At 39.6% G+C, this 25,064-nt stretch overlaps 1 protein-coding gene across 1 annotated transcript in view; it reads left to right on the plus strand.

Moving 5' to 3' along the window:
* Window positions 1-25,064, plus strand: part of LOC118814606 (astrotactin-2-like) — a 697,894-nt gene that overhangs the window by 668,660 nt on the left and 4,170 nt on the right. The window contains exons 22-23 of the mRNA XM_036580304.1: window positions 11,018-11,118; window positions 13,843-14,026. Of these exons, the coding sequence (XP_036436197.1) occupies window positions 11,018-11,118; window positions 13,843-14,026 (285 nt within the window). The remainder of the gene's footprint in view (window positions 1-11,017; window positions 11,119-13,842; window positions 14,027-25,064) is intronic.

Genomic DNA, 25,064 nt, shown 5'->3' on the forward strand with positions numbered 1-25,064 from the left:
GGTTAGGGTTAGGATTATTTACTTCAATGTATTCAGCTGTGTCACTACTGCTACTTTACTGATTTGCTGTTGATGTGTTACTGATACTCTGTTAATAGTTTATTAATAATCTAAAAAAGATCACTCAAAAAAAGTGTTACCGAACTTCATACCAGCTGTAAAGCACAGTGGTGGAAATGTTATGGTTTAGGGCTGCTTTGCTGTCTCAGGGCCTGACCAGCTTGCAGTCGGAGATTCGACTGTGAATTCTCTTTCATACCAGAGTATGTGATACCATCTGTAAAAAAAATGAAGCTGAAGAAGTGAACTTTCCAGGAGGATAATGATCCCAAACATACAAGTAAATGCACCCAGAACTGACTCAAAAGGAAGAAATGGAGGGTTATGGAATGGCCTAGTCAGAGTCCAGATCTGAATCCCATTAAAATGCTGTGGGGGGATTTGAAACGCGCTGCACATGTAAGAAACCCACCAAATGCTGCATAGTTAAAAGAACTCTAAATGGAAGAATGGAGAAAAAATTCTCCCAGTAGATGTCAGAAACTGATAGACAGTTATAGGAAACATCTGCATAAGGTTGTTTCTGCCAAAAGGGAGCAGTGCCAGTTACTGAAGAACAGAAAAAAATATGTTTCAGTTACTTTTTTAAAATAAATTTCAAATTCAAATTTCCATGTTTTTGTTCTGTTGCAAAATGGTGATCTATACATACTGTATAACTGAATACTGATATGTCCACAGATGTCAAAAAAGAGGGTTTCATGGGTTGTTTTTACTTCTTCACATGACTGTATCTTTCATTAGTGGCCTGCAAGTATTTGACCCAGGCATTTTGGTTTCTGCAACATATGCTCGCCAAAGCCAGAAGAACTGGATCAAAAAGTAAAGTTGCTAATTTTGATATTCAGTTTTTAAATGAAAATAAAAAGTGGGGCAAAAATTGAAGCTGAATTTGCCATGAAAAAACTGTAACATGGCTTTTTCTCTATGGTGTCTTTGAGAGTCCAAAGCTTTAGCTTAAGATAAAAAACTACGTAACGTAGCTACGTCGCTACGTTAACTTTGTTAGCTACTGAGTTCATGGTGCAGCAAAGCAACATGCTGTTAGCCCATTAAAAGGGCTTTCCTACCTAAAACAAGCATTTAATATGTTATGATACACAACATTGCATCCTTCAACCTCATCAGTTCATTCATGATTTTGTATCCTTTTTTGTTTTTTGTCCATCAGTTTTCTCTCACTACAGTACCCAGAATGCATTACGCAAACACTTTATAGAACCACCAGGATTCCCCTATGGTGAGAAAAAAAAATCTGCTTATATATATCACTGATCTAAAAGCTAATAAATGCAAATGCAATAATACATTTAAAACAGCAAAACAAAAGCAAAGGTTCCTCCCACCTTCAAAAAGGGGATTCATCAAAAAGGGGTTAGTTTTAACCTGGAAAATCTCACTTTGGAGAATTTTATGGCACCACTGTATGAGGCAAGTAAGCATGTCCGCATCAAATGTAGTGATGGTTACATTTTTCATTTTGGCTGGAATGCCCTATTACCAGTGTTGGCTAAGCCCATGAAGACGCAGTGTACACTGATGCTGTCTGGAAACACCCGGAAAATGTGTGAGCGGACCACTTCAAATTTTCAAAATGCAATGTTCAAAAAATCAATAGGCTATTAAAACAATATCAATTAATAATAAAGCCTCTTGCCTGCCAGACAAGCTTGAGGTTGTAAAAATATCGTCTGGAACACTGTCTTATATCCTCAGTGCACTCCCTTTTACATATTTCCTTAACTACAATCAGTTGTTCAAAAGGCTTCAGAGGTTTTCTGAAATGGCACATATCCACTGGATTGGCCTTTCATCAGGTGTGGAAACAATTGAGAAAATTCTAAAAGGGAGAAAATCTATGATTTCGGTCACAATCCTGAAATAGCTGTTGACGCCGGATGAGCCACCCATTAAAAGACAATTTAGGTTGCTATTATTGACAAGATCTTTGAATTCTTCCACTCACTCAGAGTCCTTCTGACTCCAGAAGGCTCGAAATGGAGCATTATTAACATACCAATGAGGTACACAGTGTGCATTTCCCCCTAAGCGCCACTCTTCCACATCTATCCATACTGCGAAAAAGTCTCATGTTTGCTCTCCATCTGGAAAATAATCGTTTTATCAGATCGAGTCCAACAAGTTCAGCTTCAAATGCTCGCAGGGCAGCCTTTAGACTCAATTAGGACGTTCTGGAGGCAAATTATGTGTAAATTGATCCTCGTTGACCTGCTTTGTCTACATAAATGAAAGACTACAGTGTAGAAAAAAAAAAAGTGAAGATTAGAATCAACTCCAGAATAAAGATCTCTGTTTGGAATTAACAGTCCAAAGATCATGTCACGTCCACTGCCAATCCACTAGGAGAAACGAACCAAGGCTCGTATCACATATGGCAATAAGAACAAGCCAAGAAAAGCTGATTCCCAGCCCGCGCTGACTGAGGCTTGAGGCTCCAGTGAAGACGATGATATGTTTCTTAATAGCTTAATCATGTATGGCAGTATTTTGTAATTTTAATGACATTTACTATCAAAAGACTCCTCATCCTTGTGGTACTTTATGGTGATACGCAGAGCCCATAAAGTTGTCATATCTAAAAGAAATGTGAGAATGCGGTTGTGGGCTGATAAGGGAGGCTCTTGAGGGATCCAGTGCCAGCTCACCACTTTTACACGTTTTACACACACCACATCCATCACAAAATCACACGCACACACTTCCTCTCCTTCACCACTGTGCTGGTTAGATGAACTATTGCTGCCTGAAATAGAAACAGCTTGGAGTTTAGGCAAGTCAAACAGAGGAGGAGTAGCTGGAAGGAGAATGAAATACATTTAGGGAGTATGACTGCACAATATATTGTTTGCTAATCGCTCTCACTATATTGGCCTTTTGCAGTACTGACATTGCCCAGACGTTCAATATGTAAATAAATCCTCCAACAAATCAACATATGTTTTATTGTGTTATGTGAGCATCATGAATAGTGTGACCATTGTTGCTAGGCTGGACAAGCTTTCCAGAACACTGGGGAGAAATCCAACTGTAACACACAATTCAGTTTTGTCAGAGAACCTACATTTAGAAAGTGTTATTAAACATGAATTCTGGCCTAGACATAAAATTTAATATGTTATATGTGATGCGATGCACTGTTCTGTAGCGCAGCATTGCATCACTCAGTCTCACAGAATAGAATACAGTTTTATAGTTTTCATGTTTTCGTTCATCACTTTTCTTGCACTACAATACCCAGCATGCATTACAAATACATCATACAACCATTGGCAATCCCTGTCATAGATACACATACCTAGATGCTACGTTGTCTGGTGTTCTCTATCTGAGGCGATTCGTCTGCGTGTCCACCATGTTGGAGAGGTCAAGATCCGCTTGTGAACAAATATACCAGGTAACAAAATAGAGAAAAAAACAAAAGAACAAAAGCTTTAAAAAACAAAAAAAATCTTGACCCAAAATTCCACCTTAAACAAGTTTTCAAAAGTTCCTCCCACCTTCAAGATTCATCAACAGAAGGTTTTTTTTTTATTTTTTTTTATATCTGTAAACCTGAAAGGAGAAAGAAGGAGAAAAAGGTGAGATGTTCTGCTTTTCCACCGTTTACAGGCTTTAACTTCTGTTTGGTGCTGCTGCCATGGTAACGCCGAATGATGGCGCACGCGCAGTGGGAAAAAAGCACATGAATTCCGGTCTGAGCGTCACATTAAGGTCACATGGCCACGAATCGGATACGTATCCGATCTAGGACCACATATGAAAGTGGCTCAAGTCGGATTTGAAAAGATCAGATTTGTGTCCACACAGCCCTGAAAACACCAGATCTGAGTCACATTAGGGCAAAAAATTGAATTTGTGCCACTTCAACCTGGCAATGTGAACGTAGTGATGATTACTTTTGGTTATTTTTCATTTTAGTCTGATTGTCCCATTGTGGCCCATCATTTTTTGAGTTATTTGTGTATATAATCAAGCTAATGTTAGTATGGTGGCAAACTGTTTTTTTGTTCTCATTGCCAACCAACCTTGATTAGATACAACAACAGTAGCAGAGCATTTCAGACTACAAATGCCATATTACATAGCAAGCAGTCTGATATATCTGTTGTATTTTGACGAAAAGTTTGTGCGTTACAGTTACTGATCTGAATGAATTTTTTTATAGTATTCTATAAAAACCTATGTAACCTTAGCAACAGTCTTTGCATGGGCAAGCCAATTCTCACACGTCCCAATGAGTTTCTGTAGACGTTTGGATAAATCAAGTGTCCAGTCTAAATCTCTAGACTCCAGTCTTACAGACTTTGAACATACATTCTGTGATGTCATCACATTGGATCTGCGAGGCTGCAAGTGTATAAAACTGCTAATGAGTGGGCACTTTAGCTAGCTTCCATGGTTGATATTAACCCTAAATATGCACATTAGCATGAATAATAACTTTTTTTTAACACACATTCTTCTTTTGTTTATTATCTTTATTTGGAACTGCTACAGTTTCGTTCATGTCATCACAAGCATTTTGCTATGAATTTTAGCAGAAAGTCTGTGTTATCCCCCTTAAGGAATGGCAGAATTTGAGGTCTACAACCCTGTGGACTTTCTCTGTAACCCCCCCCATTTCAATATCGGCTTTAGGAAGCCCTCGTCCGCCTGGCCATATTGTTTCCAGTCAAGGGAATCCCCAGCACCATCTTAAGGGCTGTTCCATTACTTTATTAGCTCAAGTGAAGGGTGTTTATAACGTGTTATAATGTATTCATAAGGCATTATAAACATGGTTATAAATATTTATAAAAAAGAATTACACTGAATTACACTTTATAGCCATGTTTATTATACATTATGAATTGTTAATATAATGCATGGTGTTAATAACATGTTATAATGTCAGTGCCAATGAAGTCAGTTCCAGCTTGGAGAGCGTAAAGTAAAGACAAATACCAAGCTAACGGTGGTGTACATTACCTTTCCCACATTGGGTAAAACACTGATGCAGCTCTAGTTTAAACTCTGTCATTTGAAGCCTGTAATGTGCTTTACTGTGAATGTTTTAGTGTTTCAGTAAATCCTTCAGTAAATACTTCAACTTGAAGCCTCACTCTGAACACTGGAGGAGGCTTTAGTACAGTACACTTCACTTTACTTAGAGTAGATAAATACAACTTATGATCTCTTATAATTTGTTATGAACAGTACTTATAATGTATTATGTTAACAATTCATAATGCATAAAACACATGGCTATAATGTATAATGCATTTTTGTAACTATTTATAGCCATGTTTATAATGTCTTATGAATGCATTATAACTGTTATGAATGTGTTTATAGATGCTTACAAAGGTGACATTTATAGAAAGTGTTACCGAAATAATTGTGACCTGACGCATTTCCCTTTTCAAACCCCAAAATAATGGCGGGCAATACTGTTTATAAGCCATAGCCACTTCAGAACTACTTCAAAATGTTAAAATTTCAAAACTAACATTCAGTTTGCTGAGCTTTGAGTTACAAACTACTGTATACATGTCCACTGATACAACTTCATCACTTTCCTCAGCTAGCTGGCTCATTAGCATGCTAAAAGCTACATGGCTAACAACTACTAAAAGAAGGCCATTACATCACAGTTTATAGCCAGACAAAGCAATTACTCACACACCTTATGTATGTTGTGCTCAAACTTATTGCATTGCAAAGTTTGCATGGCTAGCCAGTTAACTCCCTGAGGCTAACCTGCTGGGGGCGAGTGCATTTTGTTGTCGTCTCTAGCCCTTCTGCTGTGAGTGGATGCTTGTGTAACGTAAGTTTGACGAACATCCTAGTGGTGAGTCGAAGTGGGTGAAGGCGATTTAAGACAAGAATCGAAATGGGGCTTAAGTTCGCAAAGATTTGGCGAAGGTGTTGAGTCAAAATAACGCAGGCCAGACTTCAGCTATATCTGTGTGACACTGCGAGACAAACTGCAACCCCAATATGTAGCAATTCAATCCCAATATGGCATTTTGTCCATATCAAGCCTCAGTGTTAGGGAGTGTGTATAGTGTCAGTCATGTTGAATGTGTGTGTGAACGTGCCTATCCGGGGGGGTGGGAGATGTGCAAGTGTGTTTTGCCAGTATTCTCCCCTGTGTTTTGACATTCTGGTGGGTGAGCCAGACGACAGGCAGGCTTTGTTCTCCCAGGCTGATCGTTATCACTGCCAATTGTTTGCAGAGGCCGCGGATTCAGAGCCTATCTATACCACTCAAAACCCTGCGGTCCAGTGACAGCCTGTCCATCTGAGACAGATAGAGAGAGAGAGAGGGAGAGAGAGAGAGAGAGAGAGAGAGCTACAGCGAGAGAAAGATGAGCCAGGAGGAAACCAAAGAAGAACACAGAGACCACGGAATATCGGGAAAAGACATCAAGATAACATACTCAGACTAGAAAAAAAAAAGCAATAAAACTAAAGCAAACGAAAATAACAAAGGCACAGAAGATACTAAACCTCATGATTGATGACAGTGATTCCAAAAGAAGCAAATTACATTGGGTAATATGGTAATATTTAATATCAATCTTACAATAGAAGGCATTTTATTATTTATTTACTTATTTATTATTAACCAAAGGAAAACAAAAAGAATGAGTCAAGAAAATCATAAATTAAGAGGATCAAGAAAAAATCAATAAAGAGGAAGTGTAATATCTCTGTTTTACCTCAAAATGTATTGTTTGTATATGATCATTATTATTATTGCGTTAGACCCTATATTTACGGCATGCGGTGATGTATTGATTTATGTTTTTTTAGTTTTTTTTTTTTTAATTCTCCCAAGTTTTTTATAAATAATCAAGCTAACATTTAAAGAGTCCATTTTCTGGAAAAAAATGTACTAATTTTCCTAATGTACATTTTTTATATATATGTTTGATCTATCTATCCATCCATCCATCCATCCATCATCTAAACCGCTTATCCTTCTGGGTCGCGGTGAGGTGCTGGAGCCTATCCCAGCTGTCATTGGGCGGAAGGCAGGATACACCTATCACATATTTGATCTAGTAAACACTAAAAATTTTTTTAAACATGCTGTTTGCTCCCCAGTCCATACAGTCTGCACATGAAAAATGAGCCACAAAAGAAATATATTTTGAATTTTTTTGTGATGAATCTACATGTATCCACCTAATCACCCACCCATTCACACTGAAGTTATAAGGAGTGTTTCAGCACAGACTGTTTCTTGAATAAGGCAGAATACACATCAGCCAGTTAGAACACACACACACATATAAATATATATTTATTTATTTATTTATTTATTTATTCATTTATACAACAGTTAGTTCCAGCCACGCAAGCTGATTGGTTGAGAAGCGTTCTAACTCTGTTGTTATTTTGCCATAACATCACATTTTTTCACAAACACTGTATCACTCCGCTGAGACGATGTTGCTAAGCAACGACTTTGACAGCTGTAGGAGACGCTCAAGCCATTTGAACGTTTTTACTTCTTATTTTGTGCACAAACAGAAAATGGACACTTTTAAGATCGCATTTGACCGACAGCTGATTTGGTCAGACTCTGAAGATGAGACTACACTAAATTCCCAAACAGTCAGCAGCTGTGACAGAAGAACAGCTGAACAACCTGGAATCAGCCAGAAATGAACCCAACACCATTCGCCAAACTAAATGGGCTGTAAGATGCTTTACAGACTGGCTGGAACAAAACAACATTAATACTGATCTGGCAAAAACTGACAGAACTGAGCTAAACTTGATATTGCGGCAGTTTTATGGCTCAGTCTGATTTGGTTCTCTAAAGAGAGTCTGGAAAATAGTCATGTAGAAATAAATTAAGATGTTTTTGGTTTATAAGCCCACACAAAAGTCATAAGCAGACGTAAAGCAACAAAGTAAAATGCAAAAACATGTAGGATAAGAGCCCTTTAGTCAACAACAAACCTCATCCCATCTTAGAGCTGCTCATCACAGACCAAAAACAGCGACAAGGCTCTCAGACCCGAAACTAAACGGTACAAATTGTCTGATAAAAGAAAAAAACACCAAGCCACTCTCTTTCTTCACTGGACGACTCTGAAACCACGTAATTCAAACAGTGTGATTGTTGTAAGGCAGCGTTGTTATGATGGGCAGGGTGGACTCGGTTGCTGGACAGGATCTGAGAGGATGGCTTTTGGTGAGGTTTGGGGGAAGAATGCCACACGTCGCTGCCGATGAATAACAAGATTGGGCAAACTATGCAAGCCATGTAAAAACAGGCCGTATTACAAACAAAACAATCAGTCAGTGGTATTGGGAGATGCTTTCCCAAACAAAGGACAAAGTCGAAGTCTCTCAATCTTGCCGTGCAAAGACATATCTCACTGGGATGGAGCAATGCTGTTGCGGTGGAATGTTGATGGGGGGGGGTGGGGTGGGGGGGGGGTCGATTGCACAGTCATAAACAGTGTCTGCTTTAGCGAATTGTCAGTTTTTACCAGAATGATCTGACAGGCATCACATTGTTATGCATGTTATATAACAGCATTCACAACAACAACAAGGAACACATAACTTGTTTCTCAAAAATGAATAAAAATTGTAGCTGTGATAGAACAACTGTATCTATTGGTCATTCAATACATTTAAATGTACTGCAGACTGTTTTACAGCCTGAAAGCAATAATTGTGGAGCGATTTTAATCCAGTATGTATCTGCAGTGTGTGTAGTTTTACAGTCTGACAGTAATAATTGTGGAGCGATTTTAATCCAGTATGAATCTGCAGTGTGTGTAGTTTTACAGTCTGACGGTAATAATTGTGGAGCGATTTTAATCCAGTATGAATCTGCAGTGTGTGTAGTTTTACAGTCTGACAGTAATAATTGTGAGTGATTTTAATCCGGTATGAATCTGCAGTGTGTGTAGTTTTACAGTCTGACTGTAATAAATATGGAATGTTTGTAATCCAGTTTAATTAGCTTGTAGCCTTTCGTATTAGCTGACTAGCTCGGCCAGCTGGTTACAGAAATGTTATCTTTTAAAAACTCGCAATTTTTAGTCGTCATTACTCAAGAACCTGACAAAATGAAAAAAGAAAGTCAGTCAGGATGTCATTTTAAACCATTTTATAAACCAGCTCTCATTTTTTGTCCATTAACCCAGTAAAAGTAAAAATAAGTCGTTTGAAATGATGTCATTTGATATGATCACGATTGTCTGTTTCATAAAACTTGTTCCACAATTTTGAGACCCTTGTACCTCTGTTGCAGCCGACTGTTAAGTGAGTTGCGACGCTGTTTTCATTATGCAGTGTAGTTTCAAATAGGTTTCAAGCAACTGAACTTTTAAGGTTCTAAATGAGCTAGCACCCGCTTACATCACAGAGCGTCTATCTATGTTCCAGCACGAGATCTTAGATCTGCAGATACTGACCTTCTACAAACACCTTCTTTAAAATACAGAAAACGATCTTTAATTTGATGTATTTTTTTAGATGATTCTAAAGTAACACTTATAATTTCTTGTATTATTGTTAAGCTTTATCACCTGTCTGCAAAGTACAATGAGCCGCCACTGGTGTGAAAAGTGCTGTAGAAATAAAAATGATTATTATTATTATTATTGAAGCTGCATGGAAGTTTCACCTTATAAAGCCAGCCTAAAGCCTAAAGGTACCTCACAGGTAACTGTTGCAAAGAAGAGCAGCACAGGAACATGATAAGAAGGACACACCGAAACAAAAGCTTGTTCATGCCCTCGCGGCGATCACGTCCAACAGCTGAGTGTCATTTCATTTCGCCAGGGTGGTCCGAGAATACGCAGGACCCGAGCTTTAATGTGTTTTGTATTTGCCGAACGGAACTCCGTCATTAGAGGAAGTGGGAGTCCCATTTAAGCAGCTATTAGCTATAATGGCCGGCCTTTTTCTTTTCCTTTTTTTGTCCGAGCTCCGCGCTCACCAGGGCAATTTCCAAACGTAACAGAATCCTCTGGAATCCTGCAGGCCTGTTGTGAGTTATGGCTGTTTTCGGGTTGGGAGTTCCGCGGTGACAGAGAGCAGCGGGTCCATTCCCTTTGGCAGTTCACCGCGTAGCGTTGCGTAGGGGGGGCGGGGAGGGGACGAGGGGGGCAGACAGGTTGTTTTTCGACCCCCGCGCGCCTACAAGGTGAAGGAAGGTACCGGAGGAAATGGGCTGGGGTTCAGCAGGGCCCAGGTGCTCAGGCTAATGACTGTGTTTGTTTGTGTAGATGTGGGCTAATGCATTTCTAATGGCTCTCTTATGACAGCAATTGTATCGAACCATTCAGCGTTTGAAAACTGTGTTTTCATAAATTTTTACATTTTTTTTTCTCCGCACGTTGTTTCCTCCAAGAGATTTAATCACTGTCTCATTCTCTCTCGTTGTTTTCCTCTCTTTCTCGCTCTTGCTCTTTCTCTGTTTCCATCTTCTCTCTCCCGCTGTCTTCCTCTCTTTCTTTCTCTCTCTTTCTCGGCCTCTCTGCCATTATTTTTCTTTCTGTTTCCCCATCTCCCTCACTCTCTTTCTCCCCATGTCTCTCTCTCTTTCTTTTCTCTTTCTTTTTTCTTTTCATCTTTCCTTTCCTCATTTTTCTCTTTCTCTATATCTCTCTCTTTATCTTTCTCCATGTCTCTCTCTCTGTTTCTCTTTTTCTTTCTCTGTTTCTCTCTCTTTTTCTCTCTGTCTCTCTCATCTCTTTCTCTATGCCTCTCTCTCTCTGTTTCACTCTTTCTTTCTCTCTTTCTCTCTCTTTTTCTCTCTGTCTCTTTCTCGCATTCTCTTTCTCTCTCTGACTCTCTCACTTTCTCTTTCTCTCTCTCTGTGTCTTTCTGTCTGTCTGCCTGTCTGTCTCTCTCTCTCTCTCTCTCTCTCTCTCTCTCTCTCTCTCTCTCTCTCTCTCTCTCTCCCTCCCTCTCTCAGGTTCACTCTCTATGCTGTGGATAGCCGTGGTAGCCGGTCAGACTCTACCTATGTGACCGTGCGCACCTCCTGCCCGATGGTGGACGACAGCAGAGCAGAAGGTATGTTTTCCTCTCTCTCCCTCTCTCTCTCTCTCTTTCTCTCTCCTCTCTCTCTCTCTCTCTCCTCTCTTCCCTCTTTACCCTCTCCTCTCTCACCCGGCCACGTTCGCTCTCCAGCCGGGATGATTGTATCTTCACAAGTGTCTGTGGCGTGAATGAACAGTGAGCAGTGACCTGACGGAGAGGTGGCAGGTCAGGATCTCACCCAGCCGAGGTGCCACAGCTCCATTTCCTTTCAGTTCAGCATGACATCATCCACAGTGGCTGCTGCAAGACACAGCCTGATATGGTTCCCACGCCAGAGAACAAAAAACGGACATACAGTTCTGTGCAAAAGTCTGAGGTGGCCGAGAAAAATTTATCTGGGCAGTAAGTGTGTTTTTGCCGGTAAAAACATAGTAGAACATTAGAATAAATAGAAAATAAACATAAAAAACATGTGAAAATGTTTAGAAGAATAGCGTTAGAGGAACTCAGGGTTTGTTCGTGACTTCTTGCTTCACCCATTGCATGGACACCTGATTTAGTTTAATGAAGGATTGATCAGATAAACTAGGCATGTAAAAAATAAATAAAACATGGAATTTGACCAGGGGTGCCCAAACTTTTGATGTCTTAGCGCCAATGTTCCAAAGGAAGAAAAATATGTGTAGGCCTGCAGATATATCCTCAGATCCAAAAAAAATCAATGTGAACCTACACTATATAGACAAAAGTATTGGGACACCTCTCCTAAAAGTTCAGGTGTTTGTCACACCCATGGCTAACAGGGGGATAAAATTAAGCACATAGCCTTGCAGTCTCGATAGACGAACACTGGCAGTAGAATGAGTCAAACTGAAAGCACACCGCCACTGGACTCTGGAGCAGTGGAAACGTATTCTGTGGAGTGATGAATCACTTTTGAGATGAACTAGAACGGAGATCGTGAGCCAGGCCCTCTCGTCCAACGTCAGTCTCTGACCTCACAAATGCTCTTCTGGATGAATGAGCAAAAATTTCCACAAACATACTTCAAAATCTTGTAGAAAGCTTTCCAGAAGAGTGGAAGCTGTTATAGCTGCAAAGGTGGGTCAACTCCATATTAATGCCTATGGATTTAGAATGGGATGTCATAAAAGCTCCTGTAGGTGTGATGTGTAGTTGTCCCAATACTTTTGTAGGTATAGTGTTCAGCACAAATTGGTAATTTTTTTTCTCTAACACTTCTACTAAACCTGTTGATAAACCCCTAAAACTCTCTGGTTATTATTCAGTTATTAATCTTATATCACTGCAACTAATAACTCTTTTATAATTGGTTAATCTATTCATTAATACATTCCATTAATCAGCTAATCAAACCATTATGTCTTCTGCGGTTTCTCTTACTTTGTCTTTGTCAAGGCGCTACCAACATTTAAAGTTCTGTGTACGCAACAGGCAGTTTCTTCCTATGTGGTGCACAAAACAACAGAAGACATATCACCCACTGTGCTTCCTGTAGTGAACTGCAATCTGTGCCATGTATACAGTTGCATGCAAGAGTTTCAACACCTCTGATCAAATTTTTCTTAGTAAAAAGAAGTCAACACATCCTCTAAAGAGGACAGACTTATATATATATATATATATATATATATATATATATATATATATATATATATATGGCATTTTCTGTTTATTTGTTTAACATATTGAAAAAAAATAAAATATAAAATGTGTCCTAACCTTTTACGCCACATGTCATGTTTTATTTTTTTTTTTTTTCAAATATGTTAAATTCAGCAAATATACAGTAATTTTGCATAATCATATGCAGAAGTGTGTTCTCTGTAAAGGCGTGGGTGGCGCTGTCGCCTCACAGCAAGAATGGCCTGGGTTTGATTCCCGGCCAGGCGACTGGGGTCATTTCTGTGTGGAGTTTGCCTGTTCTCCCCGTGTCTGTGTGGGTCTCCTCCAGGTACTCCGGTTTCATCCCACAGTCCAAAAACATGCAGTCAGGCTGGTTGGACATGCTAAATTGCCCCTAGGTGTGAGTGAGTGTGTGACTGTGTATGTCTGTCTGCCCTGCGATGGACTGGCGACCTGTCCAGGGTGTATCCTGCCTTCCGCCCAATGACAGCTGGGATAGGCTCCAGCACCCCACCGTGACCCAGAAGCATAAGCGGTTTAGATAATGTATGTATGTATGTTCTCCGTAAAGGATATGTCAACTTATTTTTACCTTCAATATATCAACAAAACACTGACGCCCAAACTTTTGCATGCATCTGTATCATGGACATATCATTACAGAGCGCTTTTTTCAGTAAACGTCATGTTCAGACATGAATTTTTCATAACTGACATTATCAACAACAAGTTGATGTTATACCTATTCAGTAACTGCTGCCCTTTATGGTTTAAGGGGTTAATAGATTAATTTAAAGGAGACATTTAAACAGTGAAATCATCAAACTGTGCTAGATTGTGAGCTCCCCTGATGCAGACTGCCCTCAGTAGGCAAATTCCATTCACAGGAAAGCCAGTCAGTACCACTGACTGCTGTAAATTAAGGCCTTGAGACCTCAACACTGCTCCCTTTGCCTTTCCTCCTGACATGTTCAATCAGCTCAAATTCAGTCAAACCAGTCGATTCAGTCAAAACAGACCCAGCTAAAGTAATCATCTCTCATGCCAACTCGTTGTAAAACCATTCCTTGGAATTGTTCCTAATCTGATTCTTCTCTGCCGTTCAAACAGAGGTAGCAGACAAAGTGTACAACCTGTACAATGGCTACACCAGCGGCAAGGAGCAGCAGACGGCCTACAACACACTGATGGAGATTTCACCGCCCATGCTGTACCGCGTGCAGCACCATTACAACTCGCACTACGAGAAGTTCGGGGACTTCGTTTGGAGGAGTGAGGACGAACTGGGACCCAGGTGAGATGCCAGGCTAAAGCACTTTTCTCAGGCACATCCACAAGTAATGTTGGAATTTAGAGGGGTAACACTTAATTTGGATAGTCCACTTCAGATGCTTCGTAGATACTCTATTTACTTTCAAGTTACATTCAGCTAAATATCTACTAAATTGACCATAATTTTCTGTAACTCTAAACCTGACTCTAATCCTAACCCTAACCTTAAAAACCTAAACCCAACCCTAACCCTGGTCCAAATCCTAACCCCAACCCCCAAGTTTCAACAGATGGTTTGCTAACAATTTTAACATCTGTGGACAATCTATAGGGGACTACAGTGGACAATCCAAATAAAGTGAGACCATTGGAGGGTAATAGTACTCTAATGTAGGTGATTTAGGCCCAGTCCCATTCCTTTTTTACCCCTACCCCTTGTTTTCAAGTGTCACCTTGCCCCTTGGAACTGATTCACAAGGGGTAGTGGTTGAAATCTTCTCCTATGAAATGGGACCCTCAAATAAAAAGAGCATTACTTCATTAACAGCTACTAGCGCTGCTCTGTAGGCGACCCTGCCAGTCTGCAGTGACAGCAGAGGAGGGTAAAGTTCAGCTCCTCACTGCTGGGCTTTGGTTACATTTAGGGGATCAAATGCCTTCAAAGAGGGGGGTACAACAATTATTTAGTATTGCCCACCCCTAATTCTTCAGTGATATGAAGCTGAAGTCAGCAATTTGCCAGCTTCTCATTCTAATTTTCCCGTTCCACCTTAAATGGAGCAGCAGTTACATGCTGGCCTTCAGGCGTCAGAACTGCTGGACTTTTTAAGGTGGAACGGGAAATTTAGCTAGCTAACTACCAAGACATTACCATACTATTAGCATTTTTTTAATGCTTTTGATTAAGAAAAGGACCATAATACATTGAAACGCCATTAAACTAAGGTAATACGATGTAGGGCAAGGGGTGCAATGGGACTGGGCCTTAGTTAGCCAACTAATCACTTACCAGATTACACTGTTAAATCAGCTTTTGTGTGAGCAACTGTTTTATTGGCTTTTTTAGCATAGTATACATCATATTTTATAAGTTACAAAAAATTACCGAGCATCTCAATACTCAAACTACACCCTCCCTCCGGCTGCTCCACCTAGGTGTGGTTGTGGATTTCAAGTCCTAGAAGTACAGTTTAAAAAATAAATAAATAGATGCATGAATTGTAAAAAAATACTGCATACATATCAACTTTGAGTAAACAAAAATAAAAGAGGCTTGACTTGCTGCCATGACTGTTGCTGGCTTTCCCACCAGGTAACATACAGCTGTATAAAGAGGAGGTGATGCATGCGGGTTCACAACATTAACCTACTCAAGGGATTTCAGTCAACCTGTCACAGAGTTAAAACTAGATTTGTTGATTTGTTTATTAGCCTAGATTGTATATTATAGCATAGACATTGCATTTCTTTACTGTTTTTGCCTGAAGCAGCTGGCATGCTGCACGCAGCACGTATCAGAAATAGGCCCAAAGCATATTTTTCTGCTTCACACGCGTATCGTTAAAGGCTGCATTGATTAATGTAGGTACGTATTGCATCATGCAGCATGGTTATCACATCTGGTGTGAAGTGGGCTTTAAGATCAGTGGTAAATTGATGCTAACATTTAAGTATCTCTGGACAGCACAAAAAATAGTGTAAAAGAGTATCCAACATGAATACATTACATATAGAAGATTGGATCAAATGCACATAAAACCATACATGTGGAGTCAAGTAAATCCAAGTAAGCATTTCCAGTGTGTCCAGAGTCATGAAAAACTACTGATTGTCCAGATTGAGATCCTCCATACTGAGCATGTCCAGAGTGATATGTCTTATGCTGAAGTTGGTTAGTAAGTTACTAAAATGTTGAGTCAAGTGAACTTAACAGAACAATAATCTGTCTTTTGCTATGTCAATTTCAGTTAACTCAAAATTCAAGAAACTTAAAATCTCAACTTTTTGATGTTAAAGTTACTGAATTGTCACTTAAGTGGTCCCCCTCACATCAACCCCTCAGTGTCTTTAGTTAGGGAACAAAATTGTACCACATTCCATCACAATCATGTTAAGATGAATTAACTCCATACACCTTGTCTCGACTCCAGGCTTTATATTTAATTTTTTTTTGAAACTTTAGGTTCGGTTTATTGTTTTGCTGTATCTGTGTTGACAAGAAGAGGACGGGTTCACCTTTTGAGTTCTGGTTCCTCTCAAGGTTTCTTCCTTTTGCTTTAAGGGGGGTTTTCCTTGCCACATTTGCGCTTGGCTGGCTCATTTGGGTCTTGGACCCAGATTTTCTATGAAGCTGCTTTGTTTTAACATCTATATCACTGCTGTCGGAGCAAAACCTTGTATCTCCATTTTTCTGTTTTTGACAGTTGCCTGTTGCCCTTGTCAGGTTCCATTGACTTACATTAACCCTTAGAAACTTAAAATTTCAAGGAATTTTTTGGGGTTTTTTTTTGGGTCAATTACAATTACAATTGCAATTATAAAGTATTTATATGAGACAGTCACACAGGCCATATGTTGTTATTTTGGGCTACTCAGATATGCCATTGTTTGACATGTAAATGTTAATTTGATATCTTTATGAATTTGGGTCATTTCTGATCAAAGATTTACCTAGCGCCTGCTAAATTTTGTATTTTGTTCATTATCAAGATCTTAAAAACAAGTGCAGTTGTAGTTATCTTTTCAGAAATTGTTAATCTGGAGTGTCTGTGAGCTGAAAACTTACTAATAATTTTGATGGTCATTCATTCTATCGGTTATTATGAGTAAAAATAAACAGTTAGCATGTTTTTGGCCATGTTTTATTATTGATTTTCTGTCCTCTTGGATTCATGCTCAGTGCTAAAACTCTGATACACAGCAAGACAGACTTTATTTTTAATTATAAATTGAGTCGCATATTTAATATCAGATATTTTTAATACTCAAAATCAAGGTAAACTGAAAGCCCTTTGTTTATTATAGGAAGGATAAAAGCAGAGAGGTAATATAACAGTAGCGAGCGGATTTGGGTGATTTTGGAGCTGGATTGCTGGCTGATCGATGGTCACAGGTGGATGAAAATCACTCTGGATAGCGAAGCCATGATTCTGATGAGTGATCTGGTTATGAATCATGTCGCTGTTTGAACATGAACACCAAATATCAGAGCAATAATATCAGGATTTTAGGTGATTTCCCGTGCCAAATTGCTCACTGATGCTGACGTCACAGCTCGATGACATCATGCTTGCTAGTTAGGGGCGGGTCTGCTAAATGTCCTGATATGTGGATCATGAAGTTGGAACTTTGGAGACACAAGGTTTTGCTTGACAGCAGTGATACATAAGAAGCATTATATAAATAAATCTTGACTTGACTTGAGGTTATCCACCTTTTCACCTTTGAGGATACATTTATGTACCTCGATGAACAAATATGTACCTCTACACTAGTCTTTTCTTCTGGCTGTGTAGATACAAGTTGCATAGATACAAAGAATGGAGTGCCTGGTATAATAAATTGTTCTATCTTGTCTTTAAAGTATCATAACAGAGAAACCAACCTGGCACCTTCTACAAAACTTTCTCCACTGTTAGACTCCACACTACAGGTAATGAAAGTGGCCCCCTCTGTCAGAACTGAAACATGATTGTACCTTAATTTTTATTCTCTAGTATGATTGGTTCCATTATTTCTGTATCAAAGTTGATATGGTTAACGTTTCAGGTCAGTTGCGATGCAAGTAAGTGAATCCTTGGGGCCCAGTTTAACTCTTAAACACATCCTGCACTTCAGCACCCAAGAGCTCAGTGCACCCTAAACACAGAACATGGCCGAATGTAATGGTCAGTTGTTTTGTTTGCAGTGTATCCTCCAACTTACTTTAACTGACTTCTCCCTACCTCTACTCCTTACTCTCTCTCTCTCTCTCCTTCTCTCTCTCTCTCTCTCCTCATCTTGTCACACACATACATGCACATAAACACCATGGTCAGCAGTAATTTTGGCCTGCAAAATATTGGTTTAGGCTTCCAGTGCAAATCCAAGCCTATAAAACTAATCATGAGCAGGCTTGTTCCATTGGAGGACCATCTCGTAAGAACATAAATCTCATAAAAGAATCCACCCCGGTGCTGCAGTATATTTTCATATTCGTTTATTCAAGCCCATCCGATGTTTTTATTTCCTTTCATTTACCTTTTTATTCATATTTTCTGCGTCAAAACTGGTGACTGGACACCGGCTCAAGTCGACAAATTACAGTCTTATTATTCCAAGCTCTTGGGGAGAGAACGCCAAACGTTTTGGGGTCTAACGAATGTGGGCAAAGTGGCTTCTGGCGCAGCCTGAGCGGTGCGGTGGACTGTGGCCACGTTGGTGTGCATCTGCAGAAGAGTCCCTCTTAAAACTGGCCTCTCCGCTTCCCCATCGAGGTCCGGAGCACCTAGCAAATTCAGGTGCGCTTTTTAGAGCTTCAGAGCCGGCTGGCGTGTCCGAGGTGTTTCCCTCAGGGAGCTGAGGAACAGGAGCAGCTGATGTGTGTTGGCAGGGTTCAGACAACAAGTGGGGGAAAAAAAGGAAGGTTCTCCCTGATGATTGAATGCCTGTGTCCGATCATGCCCCAGTCGAGCTGGGTTAGCAAATCCTGAACGGTTATGGTTATGAAACAGTGACTTAGCCAGAAGAAGAGTATCTACCTTCGATGTGTCACAGCATGTTCTGAATAGCTACAGTGTGGTTTATTTGCAAGGAGGTGATTTAGCTAGTGGAAGTGTAGAGTTATTACTATCATTTTGTTACAGTTTCCAAATGTAATTGCATAATTAATTACATTGTTACTATGTGTGAATTACCTTTACATTCGATTTACAGTCTTTATTAACAGGAATCTCAGCTTCCTTTCTCTTTGTTTTAGTGCGAAGGGCAGAAACGTAACTTTTTTTCTAAGCAAAAATGTAAAGGTTGTTTTTTTGATAACACTTTACTTGAAGGGTGTCTGATAACATTCATAACATCTTACATGAACTTCATAACATGTTCATGAATGTTTCAATTTAGTAAACTTTAGTGAAGCATTCATGTTTTACATGATATAAACATGGACTACTATGTCATTTTACAGAGAGACATTTTTCAAAATAAAAGTCCTCACTTTTTATTTGGAAAAACTACATTATTTTCAGTGAAACGCCTCATTTCTGCACAGGCAAAATTAAAATGTCCTTGTACCCCTTTGGTCTTTAAGTGCTTTGACACTTTTTGCCTATACTTTCAACTTCTTTTTAAATGATTTGTTTATTCCTAAGCATTTTTGTTTCACACTTTATTATTCTTTCTATTTTTAGTTTGTCTTCTTTAAAATTTTATTTTGCCAAAGGGTTAATTCAACAGTCTATACATTGTTGAGATAACGTTACTTATCCTAAGTTTAACCCTTTTTGGGGTTAAATGCTAGCACTGTTAGTGATGATCTTCCTTGCTTATGGTATTGGAGAGGGCACAAGTATAATTGTGCATAGGTTATCTCATTTTATGGACACTTTTTGAGGTAAAATGTTGTGCTGTTATCCTAAAGATCGACAAATTCTGCTTTGGCTTTACCTCAAAAGTGATGGAAGCTAAAAAGACTGAAATGCATGTTATGCGGATCTTTAAATTGCAATGCAAAGTAGTTTACTTATGTTCATGTGGCTGTCCAGCATCTGCAGGGAATGATGAGTATTATTGCCCTGTAAAGTCCCACCACCATACTAAGTATCAGTCAAATGATTGTTCCTAGCTTGTTTATGAGTAATTTACTGTCCATATGCTTAAGAAAAAACAAATAATAAAAAAGAAGTCAAAAGTATACATGAAATGTGCTTCAGTGTCAAAGCACTTAATGACGAAAGAGCTAAAGAGAGGTCATTTTTATTTTGCCTGTCCAGAAATGAGGCATTTCACTGAGAATAAAATACCTTTTCAAAATACAAAAAATGGACTTTTATTTTGAAAAACGTATCTCAGTAAAATGACATTGCATTCCCTAGTAATATAACGTAAAACATGTATACTTTATAAATATTGATGTAAACATTCATAAACGTTAAGAAGTGTTTATGTAAGATGTTATGAATGTGTTATGTAGACTCCCTTTAACTCAAATGTTCCTATTTTTTCCTCCTGCAAAGCAAAAATGTAAACGCAACAACTTTTTATCAAATGCGAATCATAACGAAATATCTTCTTTTATACTTCTAAACACTGGTGTGCATTGGAAATCTAGAATCTGTACTCTCACAGAATGTATCCGCTTTTTCAGTTAGCTGATTCATATATACTTGCAACACGCTTTTGTTATTGCTGAAGGTAGCTGGTTTGTAAGGGTTAAATCATTGCTACTACTGTAATTTTGAATGCCAATGCAAATGTAAACGACCTGAGGCCACTGCACAATTAAGAGTAGTGTTTACTTTGTTCTAACACATGAATCAAGTTGAATCAGGTGTGTTAAATAAGCAAAAACATTCAATTAAGCAGTGCCTCCAGCATTGGAGTCAAATAGCCCTCTTATAGTCTCTCTGAAGCCTTAAGGGAGAATTCTACCCATTTTTCACAATTACTGCATAATTCAGTGGTTGAGATGTAAACAGCGTCATTCAGAGTGGTTTGATGTGAAACGGTTCACTGTAGAGACTCAGGTTTCTTTACAGTGGAGGTGAATGGAACCAGGGGTCACCATGACTACAACACAAATACAGACATTTTATTTACTACCCAAAACCACCAGTGACACTACATATGTATTCTGAGTTTTCTTTGAGGACTATTTTGCCTCACCACGCCCTGTTTCAGCCTTTGTTTACTTGTTCCATGCGCTTTTGTTTACGAAGGCCATCTTGTTCTTGTTGTTTTTCCTGCCGTCTTGTCATCTGTCTCACCTGTCTGTTGTCTGTAGCCCTGACCTCTCATGAGTCCCAGGTGTTTCTGGTTTGTTCCATGTGTATTTATACCTCTTGTCGTGTGCTTTGTGTTTGCTTGGTGTTTTGGTTAGTCAGGCCCTGTTTTGTTATCTCATCTTTTGTTTTCTTTCTAAGTATTTTGTTGTTAGTGTTCCTTCTTTGTTTAGTCACTTGTGTAGATTCATTTCCTTGAGCATTTTCTAAAAATCAAAGGACCTACACATGCGTCCCGCCTCTTCGTCTCTCCCAACGTTACCTCATGTAGGGGAGAGCGGGGCACAACCTAACACATTTTGGTTTTATCAGCTTTAAAATCTTCAAGTTGGGATAATCATGTTTTTATACAAGCACGTTTTTTATACAATTCTGCTATATTAATTTTAATAATATTCTTATTTAAAACTAAAATGCCAACATCTGAAGTAAAAGAAAATCCCTGTTTTTAGATGTTTTCTCTTTTTCATTTCGAAATCTGTAAATATATGAACACTAAAGTTGGCTGAAAGATGTTTCTTACAATGCAGTGAACAGCTCAACACAGTTCTACTCCTCACACATATGACAAACGTATTGTTCATACCCTTCAGTGCGTCATCCAAAGCGAAGCTACAGCAACAAGATGCTGATTAAAGTAGCATAAGGTTGGATTTTGTGATTTACACAAACGTATCAGTAACTGAAAAAAAAAAATGACTTGCACCCACTGAAAACACTTGGCACAGATCTCAAAACGCTGACCTATCACTATAAATTTTCACAGGAGACCGTGGTTAGGAAATGTGGTAATGTGACCAGAGGCCCACACTGCTTGACCTTGTGTAACAACATTAGAAGTCTGTGTTAAATTGTGCTGTGTTAGGCAGCACTGCGCGCTCCCCTAACACTCTGCCATTCATTTATTTTAAAAGTGCATTTAAACCTTAAACACATTCTCCTCCTATTACCTGTATGTGTTGATGTTGATGAAAACTTTAGTAATGGGGAGACAGAGTTGAATGTGAGGCTTTTGATTAGGAGGAATATAATGTTATCATGGCTTACAGGCCAGATAAAGCTGCTGGAAATGGAAACCAAAACTGGGTAGAGGCGACATTATGTAAAACAGCAGGGGGTGTGGCTCCTGAGTGGTGCAACCATTTAAGCGCTTACCCCATCATCGTGAGATCGCGAATTCGATTCTTGGTGATGCTACAGCCATCCCTTCTCTCCCCAGTACTTAGCGTGATGTTAGTCAGCACAGGCGCCTGGTAGCTGACGTAACAGATCTGACAGTTGACGCTTTCCTCCAAGCATGTTTGGCTGTCAAGTGACATTGGGTGAGTGGCAATTCGAAAAGATGCTATGGCGCTTCACAGGTCTCAGAGGAAGCCTGTGCTAGCCTTTGCCCTCCTAGCGCTGGTGGTATCGTGTGATTGGGGGAGTCCTAACTATATGACTAAATAAGTGTGAGGCAATCAGGAGAACCCCTTAACCACCCCAAAAAAAAAGGGCGGCACGGTGGCGCAGTCGATAGCGCTGTCGCCTCACAGCAAGAATGGCCTGGGTTCGATTCCCGTCTGGGTGACCAGGGTCATTTCTGTGTGGAGTTTGCATGTTCTCCCCATGTCTGCGTGGGTTTCCTCCAGGTACTCCGGTTTCCTCCCACAGTCCAAAAACATGCAGTCAGGCTGATTGGACGTGCTAAATTGCCCCTAGGTGTGAGTGAGTGTGTGAATGTGTATGTCTGTCTGTCTGCCCTGCGATGGACTGGCAACCTGTCCAGGGTGTATCCTGCCTTCTGCCCAATGACAGCTGGGATAGGCTCCAGCACCCCACCGCAACCCAGAAGGATAAGCGGTTTAGATGATGGTTGGTTATGGGTTTTTTTTTTATGGCAAATTGAATAAATTCACACTTTTTATTTATTTATTATTTTCACATTTTTAGCTGTCTTGTTAACTAACTTACGTGTTTTTATTTCAATTCTATACTTACATTTCAGCTGGTCCTTTGCTTGCTAACAGACACAGGACCTGATTATTGACCTTGACACAGTAGTTTTGAATTTCCTAACTTGACATAAGATGTAGAAATAATACCTAAATTTAAATAAGATTTGATTCTAATAGAAATTTGTGAAAGATATTATCTTGACCTTGTCAGATCTTTTGTAAGGGCAAAAGATAGCAAGTTTAGTAATATGGCCTCCGGTTCCATCACCACCACTGTAAACAATGCCGACTCAGTTCCTGTCACCATCACTATGAAGAGTTCTGAAGTTTCTCGACAGCTGAGCATTTCACACCAAATCATTCTAAATAACTTTGTTTACATCTTAATTCCTCTTTTAACCCCTTAACATCTCAGGCTTATCACACACTAAAGCTTAGTATTCAGTAACTACAGGGACTTCAATGCAAACTGGCTGAGCTATTCTTAAGTGATAGAAGTGTGTAATATTACAGGCATTTAAGGGGTTAAAATAAGAATGTTTGTCATAGTGAAAAACAACAGTCGTAATCAGACCAGAAACCACTGACTTTATTGACCGGTAGCTTGAAAGAAAAAACAAAGCTGAAGTATTTAATCTTGCTATGAATGGAAGTCTTTTCTAGACCATGAAGTTGCAGTTTTCAGCTTCATATTACATTCACATTGGCCGCACAAGCAGGCCATTCCGAGCCAAGTTAAACATTGTATTTGTCAGTGAAGTGGCACCAGCTAAACTCTTGTATTTTTCCCGTATTATTGTAAAGATCTATCCGTCCCTCGGAACGGACCACCCTCAGGAGCACCGTTTGTCCTTCTTCAAGTGGGGTGATTACTAGATGTTCCAAGTGAGGCTTGATTTTCCCAAAAAAGAAACCCACCAAAAGGACATTTCCAATCCACACTTGTGTTTTTGCAACAGCAGATTGATACTTTTGGTACGAACGCAACATTTGGTTTGAAATGTTTCGGGTTTGTCCACCCTACCGCCTGGAAGAGCTTATTGGACATTCATAAATCATATCATGCATTTGGAATAAAACTCATATAAAGGAGGATTGGTAAACTTTTTTGCGTGTGGCAGCCCCTTAGAGTCCAGCGGAAGGCTTTTGGAGGAGAGACTGGGGATTATTTATGGCTCCGAATTGGCAGCCTTTGGCCGCATTGGACTAATTTATGAGGCCGCTCTATCGGTGGTGCCTTTTAAAAGGTAAAAGTGTAGCCAAGTGAAATGTAATCGCTTGGGCTAGCTCCATGTATGGAAAGAGGGATCGCTTGCATCCTGTTCCGTTCGGATGAAGGTAGCACTTGACCTGGTTCCAGTATCAGCCAGGTGAAAGCTAGGATAGAGAGTAACGTTCACATCATGCAATATGGAATCAGTGATAGATATTTAGTTCAATATAGTTTAAAGAAAAGCTAAACATCTGGAAGGCTTCTACAGTAGAGCATCTAAATAAAGCATTACTGAAATTGAAGAGGAGACAAGCCAAAGACATCAGGATCAACTGTACACCGTGCACATAAACAGATGGACCTGGAGAGAGGCTTTGGCCATTATTACTGCCCGTTTACCCTCAGACTGTACAAATTCTCTCTTGGTTGGTTGGTGTTTTAAATCGCCTCTGCTTTGATCAGTTTTGGTGAGGCATACGTGGCTCAGCCTTACCTTCGGAATCAGCGGAGGGGGTCCACAAGCTTCATTACTTTTACGCGTCACCTCTAGGTTTGTGGCCAACAGTATATTGGGGTTTGGGCCGGGTTCGGGCTGATTTTTCATGTACAGCATCGGGCTCAGGTCAGGCTCAGGTTTATACACGAATGTGATTTTAGAAATCGTGTTCTTTGGTGACTCAGTGTGTGCATTTGAATAGACCATCATGTACGGACAATGTCTACCATTTATATACTCACACTCTACAAAATTGCTGGGTCCAAGCCTCTACAGACAGCTCTGTCTACGGACAATTATCAAAAAAGTTGTTTCATTCAAAATAACACATTAAGAAACAGCGCTGCTAACACTGTGCACTGAACTTAAAAGCTAGGCAGTAATATGCACAGTAGGACAATGCAGTTTGTCTACAAGCTATTTTACTAAAAAATCAC

The sequence above is a fragment of the Colossoma macropomum genome, unplaced genomic scaffold (genome assembly GCF_904425465.1).
Source record: "Colossoma macropomum unplaced genomic scaffold, Colossoma_macropomum, whole genome shotgun sequence".
NCBI lineage: Eukaryota > Metazoa > Chordata > Actinopteri > Characiformes > Serrasalmidae > Colossoma > Colossoma macropomum.